General features: G+C 37.8%; 1 protein-coding gene and 1 long non-coding RNA gene across 9 annotated transcripts in view; one reads left to right on the forward strand and one right to left on the reverse strand.

The window, feature by feature from the left end:
- Positions 1-5,545, reverse strand: part of LOC122436624 — a 29,697-nt gene extending 24,152 nt beyond the window's left edge. For 2 of the 3 annotated variants that reach the window (XR_006268055.1, XR_006268053.1), the window contains exons 1-2: positions 1,687-5,545; positions 826-1,120 (exon numbers count right to left, since the gene is read on the reverse strand). This is a non-coding gene — a long non-coding RNA (uncharacterized LOC122436624). The remainder of the gene's footprint in view (positions 1-825; positions 1,121-1,686) is intronic. The other variant, XR_006268054.1, reaches the window with a different exon arrangement.
- Positions 5,546-5,686: 141 nt separating this feature from the next.
- The window catches only part of COL11A1 (collagen type XI alpha 1 chain), a 210,274-nt gene continuing 202,459 nt past the window's right edge, over positions 5,687-13,501 (forward strand). For 3 of the 6 annotated variants that reach the window (XM_043460500.1, XM_043460499.1, XM_043460501.1), the window contains exon 1: positions 5,687-6,618. In XM_043460500.1, the coding sequence (XP_043316435.1) occupies positions 6,513-6,618 (106 nt within the window). In that variant the 5' untranslated portion in view covers positions 5,687-6,512. The remainder of the gene's footprint in view (positions 6,619-13,501) is intronic. The other 3 variants (XM_043460503.1, XM_043460502.1, XM_043460504.1) reach the window with 2 other exon arrangements.

Raw genomic sequence — 13,501 nt, forward strand, 5'->3', positions numbered from 1 at the left:
CTTTTATACCAGAGTTAAAAGTGGTTTAACTGACACTAACAAAAATACGTTGAAAATTCTTAAGGAGATGGGAGTATCAGACCACCTTACCTGTCTCCTGGGAAACTTGTATGCTGGTAAAGAAGCAATAGTTAGTTGTGGCATGTGGATCAGTAGTTTGACTTCTAGACTCTAGAGCACAAGCTTCATAGCTGTGGTGCACGGGCCTAGTGGCATGTGGGATCTTCCCTGACCAGGGATTGAACCCGTCTCTCCAGCACTGGCAAGTGGACTCTTCACCACTGTGCCACCAAGGAAGCCTCAAACACAGCTTTTTATTGAGGACTACTCAGTATCAGTCACCAAAGAGAGTACCTAAAAAATTCATTATAGCAAGCCTGTAGATGCTATATATATTACACACTTAGAAGCAAAGATTCAGAATAGTGTGTGACTGGCAATCAATTACATGGGTAGCAAGTGGCACAGTGAGGATTCAAACCTAATTTAAAAAAAATTTTAAATGTCTTCTGTTCAAACTCCCATGAGAGTAACCATCATTTACAGAATTGCTATCTATATTTGACTTTTAAGAGCGAATATATTTTGAAATTTCATTGAGTATGGAATAAATGCATTTTGTTTTACACATTCTTTGAGAGAGAACATATGACCTCATGAGCTGGAATAAAAAAACCTTGATGATTAAACTCCCAAAGTCTTGAAATAGAAAGAAAAAAATTAGTGTTCTTTTCTAGCATATGTTTTCCTTTGTTTAAATAATTTATATATCCTCTTTATTTTATGTGCAGCACTTTATAACTATTGAAATTGACACATTCTTACCTAATGAAGATGTTATGAAGATTAACAGCAACAACAGCAAGCATTAAGTATTTTCAATAAAAATGTTTGTATTTTAGTGACAGTAGTATTTTGCTTTCAAAAGTATTTCTTCATAGTAAACGCTGCTTGTTTTGCAACCATTTAAATCCATATATGATTTTCCAGACTTATATTTTAGATTGTGGGATTTTGAAATAAGATCTATTGTTTGTCCAGCATTTGAATGTGCAATAATTTTACCATACTAATACTGGCAGAACATATAATATTGGGAGGATTATTAAATGTTGAGAATCTGCAAAACAAATTAAGTTGAAGTTATTCATTACAGATGTTTAAAAAATCAGATCTATTTCAACATTTAACCATATTCACCAGCCTGAAATCTTATATTTGGCATTCATTTTGGCAACAAGAAAATGTATAAGGCTGTCATATAAAAATAACAAAAATATTGTTTATAATTCAGAAATCTGTTTTGTATGAGTCTTCAGATTTTTGAAGCACATGCATTTGATTTCAGAATTAAATGAATTGGTATATATGGTGGAGGCATAAAACAGATTACACATGGTTATCTGGAAATAATATTCATTTTAAATAAAAAATATTGACAAATGCCATTGGGATGGATGAATCTATATAGACATCAATGAGGTAAGAAAAGGTTTCACTTACTTTGGAAAGTGCACTGATATATGTGGTCAGTTTTATTATTTATATTAGGAAATAATAAGCATCAAAGGAAAATTATTTACATATTCTCATTTTACTACCAAAATTAAAATTTAAAGCTAATGAAATTGCTATGTGTAGATTTTTAAGAGTAAATAATTTCTATAGATAAGCTAAACTCCTTACCTTCAGCCACCTTATTTTATTAGGAACAGCCAATATGAATCAATTAGGAACAGCCAAGACAATTACTACTCAAATGATAGTTGGGACACCATATACAATGAAACATCATTGGGTTATATTCTTGATGTGGTAACTTCCTTTGGCCATGGTTTGTAGTTCACTAAAATGTTTAAGATACCATCTTCAACTTCTATTGATAAGAGATATTGATGTTATCCTGCAACACTCTGTAGAAAGTCTTGTGTAATTTTTGCTGACACAGAAGCTTAGTAAATGCCAAATCCATTCAATTAAGAAGAAAAAAGATACAGAGAATAAAGTATCTTGACAAAGGTCCAACAGATAGTTAAGGTTTTACCCTGAATCATTCTGTTCTCTTTTCCTGTCTTCTATCTTTGGATAATTATGAAAAAGAACCATGATAGTTTTCTGTGAGCAGAACCATGATAGTTTCTGTGAGCATAGCTAACCACAGGATATTTTTAAGACAGATGTACATGCTTGTACAAGGCAATTGTCCTTGCTGGTTTGGGGTTCATTTAGATTTGATTTGACTTTTCTTTTAAACAGCATGGGTCTGTCATCTCTGAGTTGACTCCTTTAGCACTCTAATAGAGCAAACTTTTCATATAAGGATTCTCTTTCATCATGGATTTGTGCTAAATTTAGATTCCTCTCAAGTTCTGTATATTATTTCATAGTAAACGTGCAGAAAAATATCCAGTCATCACTGTGGGGTAATTGTGAGCTAGACTGACTATGAAAATAAACTTTTCTATCCCTCTCTCACCCCCAACTTTCTACAATACAGTGGCCCATCTGTGAGGTAAGAGGAACCGACACCACTTTTAAACAGAGACTAATTTTTAGCCACTCATGTATTAGGAGAAAAACAACTGTAAAATCAATGTCAAACTGCTTAGTCATTTCTTTCTTAAAATAATTGACCTAAAGTTCAGAAAAGTGCAAGAAAGACAAACCATTAGGCACAGTGAGAGAGGGATTACATTCAACAACGATTTTCTTTTAAATGTATTAAGTATTTCTGATGTGTGCAAGAGTTTCCCACCCCCGTAATAATTTCTCATTCACGAAGTCTAAGTAGATACAATGGCTTTAGTGTGTTTGGAGAAATTGTTCATATATGTATCATCTCTCTTTCACGAATGCCAAATCATTTCAAAGATGAGGAAACTTTTCAAAAATCTACTTCTTTCACCTAATTCTACCCATAGTAATTTAAGTCTTACAATTGAGTTCTCTATTACTGTTTCTGTTAGGGACTATTTTTGACAACATTAAGGGAGATTTATCAGCATCACACAATGTTTAATAAAGCTCCATGAACTCTGAAGATTGTCTAGAACATTTATGTTCCCCATCTATGCTACTGGGGCTTCTCCGGTAGTTCAGCTGGTAAAAAATTCTGCCTGCGATGCGGGAGACCTGGGTTTGATCCCTGGGTTGGGAAGATCCCCTGGAGGAGGGCATGGCAACCCACTCCAGTATTCTTGCCTGAAGAATCCCCATAGACAGAGGAGCTTGGCGGGCTACAGTCCATGAGGTCGCAAAGGGTTGGACATGACTGAGCGGCTAAACACAGCACAGCACTATACCACTATACCTCTAATCAATTATCAAATTATTCTTTCAGTTTCCCAGACAAGCCAATATGGCCAAATGGTCAATCTAAAATACTGCTACAAATAATGTGACTATTTTTTCTCTAAACTGTTCTCCTCTTGTTTTTGAAAGACTTTCGATCAGAGCAAATTATACAAAAATGAACAAATATCTTCAAATGCCACTTTGTAAAAAAATGTAACAAGATGGGAAATGTAATACAGATACTTGTGCTCCAAATGAAAGACCTATATGTTAGGAAACTGTCGCATTCCATTACAATTTGTATTTACATATAAACAATTGGCAAGGACTGGTTGAAAGGTGGTGTAGGAAACAAGTCATTCCCTGTGAAATTGAAGGTAGTGAGGTGGGTCTCTTTCTGCTTCCCTCTATCCTTTTGCTCTTTAGCATTATCCTTCCTTCCACTAAATTCATCTCCTGTAAATCCACGGGCAGGTACCTAGGAGACTCCAGACCTGGCTAGTAGCTACAGGTTAGAGGGGTAAGAAATAATTAGCTATTCCCTACTATGAGTCCACTATATTTCCTTCCAGAGCATTAATTCAGACCCAGGTTATGCTTCTCTGGGCAGTGGCCAGAGGAATTCAGACCACAGAGTACAGACAGCATAAGGTAGTAATAACTCTATTCACCCAAACCACTTTGCCTGAAAGGACCCATTCACTGCTGTGAACAGGCCTGAGATGTGACCAGAAGGTGGGACTTGCTAGACTGACTGCATCATTTCTCACCTCCCAGAACAGTATCAGACCATAGAATTCTCTACAAATCAGGAGAGCTATTGAAAAACAGCTTGGAACACCATTTCTACATGTACCTGCAAGCACTGGGACTCTCTCTAGGTCTTGCATTGACTTAGGATTCTGCTAGCTTCACAAATGATGTACTTCCAAACTCTGTATTCGTTTCACTATTTTACATTTAAGGGTAGACCTCGAAAATAAGTTTAAAAATACACAAAGAATTGGACAAAAAGAATTCAGGTTTCAAAAAAAATTGTTAACTGAAAATTCCAACAGACTTTTCATTTTGAGAAGATGAAGGATAATGAAGGTGATAAATTTCAGGATATTTTTCCCTTTGTTGTTGTTGTTCAGTCTCCTTAAGGTTCTTAATTTTTATTTGTACGTTTCACATTCAAACACTGCATGATATTTAATTATTTTATTAAATTGTAATAACAACTTGAAGATACTTTTCTGCAGCTGATATAAGGCATCTCAACATTCTGCCAGTAACATTATCAATGCAAAGTATTTTTTTAACCTATTATCTTTAAGAAGTAAATTTCTTGATGTGGGAATGGTTCTTTGTCACAGAGTGAATAGTCACTTTGAAAGTATTTTTTAATTGCTTTCCTCATTTGATATGCCTCTTATACATGTCCTTGTACAATTAATTCCATCTTGGACTTCATATAGTTTCTGAATACCTTCCTTTCATCTCTTAAACCACAGAGTTAGAATATCTTAATAATCTCATGGGTCATGAGCCATTTTTTGATAACTAGTAGAAAATTAGATTCCTAAAAATTAGTGGACATATGCGCCTCATGAACTTAGCTGAGAACTCTTAAACCTTGAAATATCTTAAAATCTCAGCATAGGTCCTGGCCAAAGCTTCCAGTTTTTACCAACAGGAAAAGGTATTCATTCACTCAGCCCATCTCTATTGAACGCCTAATGTATGCTGGCACCTTGTTGGGCTCTGTTCCAGAAAAATTTTGAGAAACATCTTAAGAAATATTACAGAACAAAAAGGAGCCAATAGGAAGGGATAATTTAAACGTAGAAAAAACTGACTGAAGAACCTATACTCCAGGTTTAAGTGGATTACTTGGAAGAGGAGTAAGCAGAAGGAGTTTAGAAACCTGTCCCTTCTCATTAGTTTCAATGTGGAGTGACCATATTTTCAGCTCCTGAGGCCCTTTATAGGAGCTGTGGGCCTAGGCGCTTTGAGATCTCCGCTAGCTGCTTTCCCTGACTTTTCTCCTCTCCCTCTGCCCCCTCAACCGGGTTCAGGATGGAATCAGTTGGAAAATTAAATTACTCACCCCCTTAATGTCAGCTCCCATATATTTCTTTCTCCTCCTGCCTCAGAGTACAGTTCAGTTCTTTAAGAGACAAGCCTCTGAATGAAGCTAGCGTAGAATTCAAACATTCAAGAGAGAAACCTGTCAGTTTCAGACCTCGAAGGAGAGCTTCCCTGTAAGATCAAGGATTTTGACCTCTGGGGTCTTTCCATCTCACCTTCATCCCTTTCTTTTAATTCTCCGTATAAAAATAATACTAAAAAATGCTTTTCGGAGCAGGCAGAGCAGTGAGTCCGCTGGTTCCACGTCTGCTATAAGAAGCAGATTTTTGCACAGGGATAAGGTTACCGCCGGCAGCCCAGAACTCCAGCGGTGTGGCGGTTCAGACGCTGGGCTCCTCCCCTCCCCCGCCGACGAGGAGAGGCTCACAGACGGGTGCAAGTAGACAAGTAGCTGTTTTTATTGAATACAGAAGCTCCTTGAAAACTCTGTGGACTCTGGGGCTCTCCTGCAATTCCTTTCATTCCCAAAGTGCTGGAGCCAAGCACGCGTCCCCCGTAACTCCCTCCCATTTCTTCTCCGGGATTTGGGTAGGAGAGGAGGGAGGAAAGGAGTGGGGAGATGGGGGCTGGTTGGTGGGCTGGGCTTGCGGGGAGACCTGATTCTCCGGCAAAGGAAAGGGGGGCGGGCTCGGGGCCGCCCGCGAGGCGTGTGATTGGATCTGACCTTCAGCGGGCTTGTCAGTTTCGCCCTGGGTAAGGGGGGCGCGGGAGGGGAGTGGGCGGGGGAGGGGGCTGCCCGGAGCCTCTCGTCCGGCCCACTGACGGCATGAAGCCTTTAGGGGCACGCAGTCCTCTCAGATTTTTGGTTGAAGCCCCTCATCTGCCGTCAGTCTGAAGGCAGGGCCCCGCAGAGGACGGATCGGAGGGTCCCGACCGGCGGGGCCAACCGAGAGGGAGAGGAGGGGGCGAGAGACAGGAAGGAAGCAAACCATCAAATTTAAGAAAAAGCCCTTTGACTTTTTCCCCCTCTCCCTCGCCAATGGCTGTGTAGCAAACATCCCCGACGATACCTTGGAAGGGACGAAGTAGGTCTGCAATCGCGATTTCGTGGGTTGAGTTCACAGTTGTGAGTGCGGGGCTCGGAGATGGAGCGGTGGTCCTCTAGGTGGAAAACGAAACGGTGGCTCTGGGATTTCACCATAACAACTCTCGCACTGACTTTCCTCTTCCAGGCTAGAGAGGTCAGAGGAGGTAAGAAAAAAATGGTTTGGGGGAGGTGGGAGATTGCTGTCGGTCTTTCTCATTCTGTGCCCCTCCCCCCTTCCTTCTTCCAACCCCTCCCCCCCCAACAATTCTCTCAAATAAAATCCAGATTGTAGCTGCCACCAGGTTGGAAGTGAAGACTGGTGCGAGAGAGATGGATGTAGGCGGGACAGTAATGGGAGAAGAGGTAGCAGGAGAAAAGATCTGTCAGGCACAGAGCCTGCTGAAATGTCCTTCACCACCTTCCAGGGGCTTTGAAAAGAGGAAAAATATTACCTTGAACACAGAGGCAGTTGTACAAAGCTTTTGTTTGAGGAAAGGTCCTTAGACTACCTTTTGAACACATCTGGTTTCTTCAGATTGTAACTAATGGAAGTCCTTTTTTAAAGGTGAGCTGAGGAGAGAATATAGAGAAAGGGTATAAAATGAACCTTGATAAAGCTCTTTGTCTGGAACAAAGTGAGACATAAGCTGTTTTGAGGATTTGAGAGAGACCGGGGGGCATGAATCTTGAAGACTGAGAATACTTTGTGTGTGTGTGTCATTTTGAGGAGATAGTAATAGGGAAAAAATGGCAGATTAAAAGAAATGGATGGAGATAGGAAGAACACTCTTCCCGGGATTTTGCACCTTCCTCCCCTCTGTGACCCGCCCCGCCCCCCTCCCCCCCAACTTCTTCTTGCAGGTTGGACGTGCAGTTCTCTTGGAGAATGATGAAACTCGCCAAGCAAATGGGGTGGGGGCGGAGGAGTAGGGATTGGAGGGAAGGGGAGGGGGCGTGGGGTGGGATGGGAGGAGAGAGGTAAGGAAAAGTTCCTACGTGGCACCACCAAATATTCAATGACCAGACCTGCTGGGAAGACTGCAGCTCTGTCAGTACCCGAGGAGGGAGAGCGACTTCACTCCTCCCCTCCGCCTCCTCCCTCCCTTTCCCCCGCCCTTTCCCGCAAAGGCATCTGGCTGGAGCGGTCCGTTAGGTGCTGTAGACACGGCTGGCGGGAGGACGGACTCCTTTGGAGTTAAGGGAGCCCAAACAGCTTACAGTAGAAAAGCAAGCTTTGTCGGGGTGCGCAGAGAAGTAGGGGTAAGAAGGAGGGCGGCGATGATTGGCTGAGGGAGAAACAAATTGTCAACCCCAAAGGCGCAGGCTTTAGCAGAAACCTGAGTCTGACCCTGGTGGGCGCCAAGATCTGAGCTCTCCTTAGTGGGAGTTAGCGCTCCCGGAGGCCGAACTCTGCGAAGCCAGGTCTGTATTTCTTCTGCACACTTTGTGATTGTTCACCTTCCTGAGGAGCAGGCAGGGATGGGTTATTCCTCTGTGACTTTTCCTGGCGAATAGTACAGAGCCTCATTAGGACTGTCTTTGAATTTTGGAATAAGTCATGCTAATTACGTGGATTCATTCATTTCTACATATTAAAAGATAAATAGTAGAGTCTTGAAAGTGAAATCTATCAAAAGTTTGCACTTTACCTTTGGTACCTGGTCACCAGCGGGATTGGTCGGTTCTGTCCTCAAGTCTGCCCTCTGCTGGTTTTCTTTATTATTTGGAATTCAAGCAACTGCCTCAGGATATAAGGCCTCCTAAAGTCCTTCTAAGTACAATGATCCTGAAAAAGGACACTTGATTAAGGAAGAACAGGTATACTGTTTCCTTTTGAACTTTTCCAGCTATTTTTTTTGTCCAAACTTGGGACAAGTATCATAGTGGTAGCCTTTTGTTTTTTAATATGGAAACTAAGACTTTCTTAAGTGAAGACAGATGCATTGTAAACTCGAGAGATTTATCATAGGCATTCAGGGATTATTTCACTGAAGATGTTTCACTTCCACACTGGGGCTTCTTTAAAGCTCTAAGGATATCAGAAAGGTCATATTTCTACACTTGTGATGCATAATTTTCTCATTTAAATCTAGCTGCATACCTAAAATTGTTTTAAACAAAACATCTTAGTACCACATCAAATAAATGGTGGAAAAAGAAACCTCTATTATTACAAAACCATCTAATGTGAGAAATAGCAAACTTTAAGGATCATGTGTAGTTTCTGTTTGTTATTTTTGATGAAATATCTTGAAAGTATATGGTTATTTGGATCTTCACATTGTTTAAGATTTGATATTTGTTTCACCAAATTGCTAGGTGCTTATTCTTTAGAAGGAAACTATACTTAAACCTACTCTTGTAGGCATTCTTACCACCTAATGAAATTCAAAAAGGAAATACTATATTAATGCTTAAAAAGGAAACACTAGCCTGAATCATCACACAAAGGAAAAATAAACTGTGTCCATTTCTCATGCTAGCGTTTATATTTGCAAATGATGTAACAATGAGTTAGTTTCTAAATAAGCTATTGTATACCAGAATTATATATTTATATAATTTAATTTCTCTGAGATGCAGCAGTATGATCTGATTGTTAAACCAAAAGATAATTTAAAGATAACCTTCATCTAAAATTTGTATTTCTTGGATTAAAAAATACTTAAGCCTAAAAAGTTCTGGGTTCATAATAAATTGGACTCTAAAAATATGTAGTTAGGATCCTGAAGCATCTTACAGAGAAAACCTTACAAAGAAAGTTTCTTGGAGTGAATGAAAAGAGAGTCAGTGAATTCACACAGTCATATTATTTTACTTTGTAAATACAAACTCTGTACTTTAGTAATCTTTAACTTACTTAAATTTTTTTTTAGTATTTATTATGGTTTAGTAAGAAGAAAAGAGTAAGCATTATGTTTTATATTTGCATTAACTTCAGCATCATATTTCATATACTTGCTTATGGTTAATATAAATGTTTTATCTCATGAATTTATAGATTTCATATTCAATTAGTTCAGTACTTATTAAGATAGAACCTGAAATTTACCTAGAATTTGTAGTGACTATAACTCATGATTGTGTTCAGATTGATGGTTTTATGATAGATGGTTTTAGCAGTTTTTAAAGGAGTTAAGCTAAATTGAGTAAAAAGAAAATATAATATCTGATTGAATCATTTTGTCATTAATTAAAATGGTAGTCTACCTTTGGTGGTTGAGCCAATACTGTGCCTTGCAAAACGTTGATTAATTTTATGAAGAATTTTCGACGCTTGTCAGTAGTTGGTAGTGATTCCTGCTGAAGTGTTTTGAGTGCCTGGGATCAGCAGGTGAAATGGTGCTGGCTTCCAGAGTATGTGCTAATCCAACTTGGGAAGAGATCAAGCTTGTCCCTTAGGTTACTCAATCAGAAATCAGTTAAAAGATCAGATACGCTTCTGATAGCAAATGCAGTATCTTCTATGATTATTAATATTGTGTTTCCATTTGTTTTTTAAAGCAAAAAATCAACAAAGTCTGTAATAAACACTAAAGAAAAGTAGGTGGCTCATGAGAAACATCTTCCTGAATCTTTTATACAGATAACCTTAGTTTAGGTGGCACATATATATTCAGCTAATTATAGACACTTTCACAAAATTGTATATTAGTTTTAAAATTAAGTATATTAATATTTTAATGTGACAATTGACTTTATAATTAATACTTTACTAGATTCTACTTTATAAAAATAATTCTGTAAGAGGTATACTCAGAGTTTTAAATAAAATTATGAAGTTGCAAAATGAGAAATGTATATATCTAGATAGTATGATTGCTTATGATTTATATAATTAAAGTTTAGCTTCTATGTTTGCTTCGATTTGTGACTAAAATTGAAGGGGCACATTATTCAAGTTATCACTAAAATGTAGCAAGGCCAATATGGGCCCCTTTTCAAGTTTGTGGGTAGGATTTCTGACAAAAAATAAGTAGTTGCCTTTCTATTCTTAAATTTTTTTTCTTTTCTGAGACAAATTTCTCTTCACTCTGGTTAACTTATTTAGGCACTACCTATGTAGTGATAATGAATGGATTCGAATTAAGTTTCAGTGATAGTGTTTAATAAAAAGCTGAATTTTTCAAAAGAAGAAAAGGTGTTTAGATTCTATTAAAGAGAATGCTAGAGATAGAAATTCATGTAAAAATTGCAACTCCATACTACCTTCTCACTTCACTAATGAGGAAACTAAGGCACAGAAAAATTCTTAACTGAATCTTGTCTCTCAAAAAATATATATTCATATAATAGTTAAGATTTTCCATAAATGAGTAGGGTGAAATCTGCAATAATGATAAAGTATCTTTAAATAATAGTAGTCTGAGACTTAATGGAATAAATAATTATTACTTAATTTGTGTGCATTTATGCAATATAGAATGACCATATATTGCTTAAATATATGTGCTGGAGTTTAGATTAGTGAGGATCGATTAAGTGAAAATGATGAATCAAAGAAACACAGGAGATTATAGAACGCATTTAAATATTCCTTAATGTTCTAAATTTAGATATAGGTAATTTTTGATAATTTGTATTGTTAATATACCAAATTATGTGATTCTATAAGATCTATATCAAAGTAAAAAGTGCAACAGTTTATAAAATATTTTTGTATACATTTGTTGCTGGATTATGAACATAGTTTTTTTTTCCCTCTCTAAAGTTCCTAATAGAGGACCCAGTACAACTTTGAATTTTCAAGAAGCTAAGAAAGTTATATATTTATTTCAAATAAGACAAATAATGTCAAATTTCTCTTTTCGTGTTGATTTTATATTGACTGGGTGATATATATTATATCTAATTGTATGTTTTTATCTAAATGTATTAATAAGTCAGATAATGAATTGATTTTTACTTGATATGGGTTATTTGTTTAACAGATAACCTTTTTTCCAAACAAGCAGTCAGCTTTGGGAAAAAAATAACCGATGCGCTTAGTAGCGCAGATTCTAATTCAAGTTTTTCCTTTTGGATTGTCAAAGTGTCTAAAAGTACATAACCACCTCTTACTTCAGGAATAAATAGATAGTTAATTTATAGAGAAATACTTCCTCTTCAGGGTCTACCATGATATGCGGTGCTGGCAATGGCTAAGATAGAGCTAGTATTTCAACCATGAAGGTTTTTCCTCTCTTTTGGGAAATTCAGTACATGTCCTTAAGGTCCTGAAGAAGATACTATGGAAGTTAATAGTTCTACTTATGACTAACTCTGTTTTATATAAATACAGGGTTTTATACATATTGAGCCAGCCTTATCATTTAATATAATTTTTAGTGATGGTGTTTAGGTATTTAAAAGCCAGAATCATATTATATCCTAAATGCGCTTTTCCTTCCTTTGGAGAAAGTGCAGTTGGTTTGTGATCATTAGGAATTCAAGGCAACTGCAGAGTTGGGGCTTAGGGCTGATCTGCATTTCTGTTTTTACTCCTTCACTTCCCTTATTTAATCCTGGGGAAATGTGACCTGAGCTGGGAGTGGTGAGAGGAAATCAAACTTTTTTTTTGAGCATTGAAGTTTTGTCCCTTAGCAAAGAAGAAAGAGAGGTACACACAGGTCCTATAAAAAGTTACAGTGCTCCTTAAGCTTTCTCCCTGAAGAGTATTTTAAATGCAGTTTTCAATCTATAGTAAAACTACCCTATGATGAATTTCCTAAATTTGGACTTTTTTCTACTGATTTCTTTTGCAATTTAAACTATCTTCTATATTCGAATGCATCTATTTATTTCTCCTTTCAAAACCCTAATAAGATTTTATTTTTATAGATAATTGTGATTTTTTTTTTTTTTTTTTACTTTCAGTTGTGTCAGAACTCAACGTGAATAATACTCTCGGATAGAGAAGATGAAACAATTTTAAAGTGATTTAGTGAGCAGTATCTATTTATCAGTTGCAGTCTTTGGCCTACTACTGACTTGGCTAGTGGTTCTTTAGACATTGGCTGATCACCAGACCTACTGTTATCTGGTAAAATAAACTCTTTGCTTGCTGCGCATGGAATTAGAGACAGTGCTATTAATTTAGTAGAAAGAACTCAGAGAAAAGAAAGGTTATCGTATTTCAGAGTAAGAGACCAGTTTAAATACGACTTGACAATTGAGAACTAAAACAAACCTGTGTAAAAGTGCTTCAGCACAATCAACTTTTGCAATCCCTCAAGCCTTCTTTTTTTTTTCTCTCTCTCTCTCTCCTTAAAAAGCATTTCTTTCTTATTTTAACCAAATTTAATTGCTCTTGAATGGCCCTGTACTGTACAGGCCAGTGAAGGTCCCTATTCATAGAACCTGAGCGCATAGAATGTCAGTGGAAGCGTCCTTCCTCTGTCTGACTGGTAAACTCACATCCGGGCTTGTAGGGGCAAACCTTAGACTGTAGTAGGCAGTTCGCTTTCCTTTCTCACTCAGACTTTAACAAACAATTTCCCGAAAGGATGATTACTACGAAAGAGCAGTAGTTGCAATTCCTGACAGAACTAATAAGAAACTCTAGCACATTTTCCTACTTTGTGCTCTTAGATACCACTGCGGAGCGTCATAAGTATTAGTATTGCATGCCAAGTCGCTTCAGTTGTGTCTGACTCTTTGCGACCCTATGGACTGTAGCCCACCAGACTTCTTTGTCCATGAGATTCTCCAGGCAAGAATATTAGGGTGGGTTTTGCTGTACCCTCCTCCAGGGATCTTCCTGACCCAGGGATTGAACCTAGGTCTCATGTCTCCTGGCCTGGCAAGCAGATTCTTGACCACTAGCGCCACCTGTGGTATTTGCCCTTAACTCTCTTTTCAGACTAACTGAAGTACAGCCTTGTACTTGCTGTCACTCTTTGAATGCTGATGAACCTTCAAAATACTTCACTAGTTTTGAGGACAAACGTATTGTACAGATGGCTTAGCATGATGTAGAGTGCCTTACTGTATGTCTCAGACTCAGGTTTCCCACTCCAACACCATGCAACCCGCACACTAGGCATGTTAAACCTCTTGACCGTCCTC

Source organism: Cervus canadensis, chromosome 2 (genome assembly GCF_019320065.1).
Source record: "Cervus canadensis isolate Bull #8, Minnesota chromosome 2, ASM1932006v1, whole genome shotgun sequence".
In the NCBI taxonomy this organism is placed as follows: domain Eukaryota; kingdom Metazoa; phylum Chordata; class Mammalia; order Artiodactyla; family Cervidae; genus Cervus; species Cervus canadensis.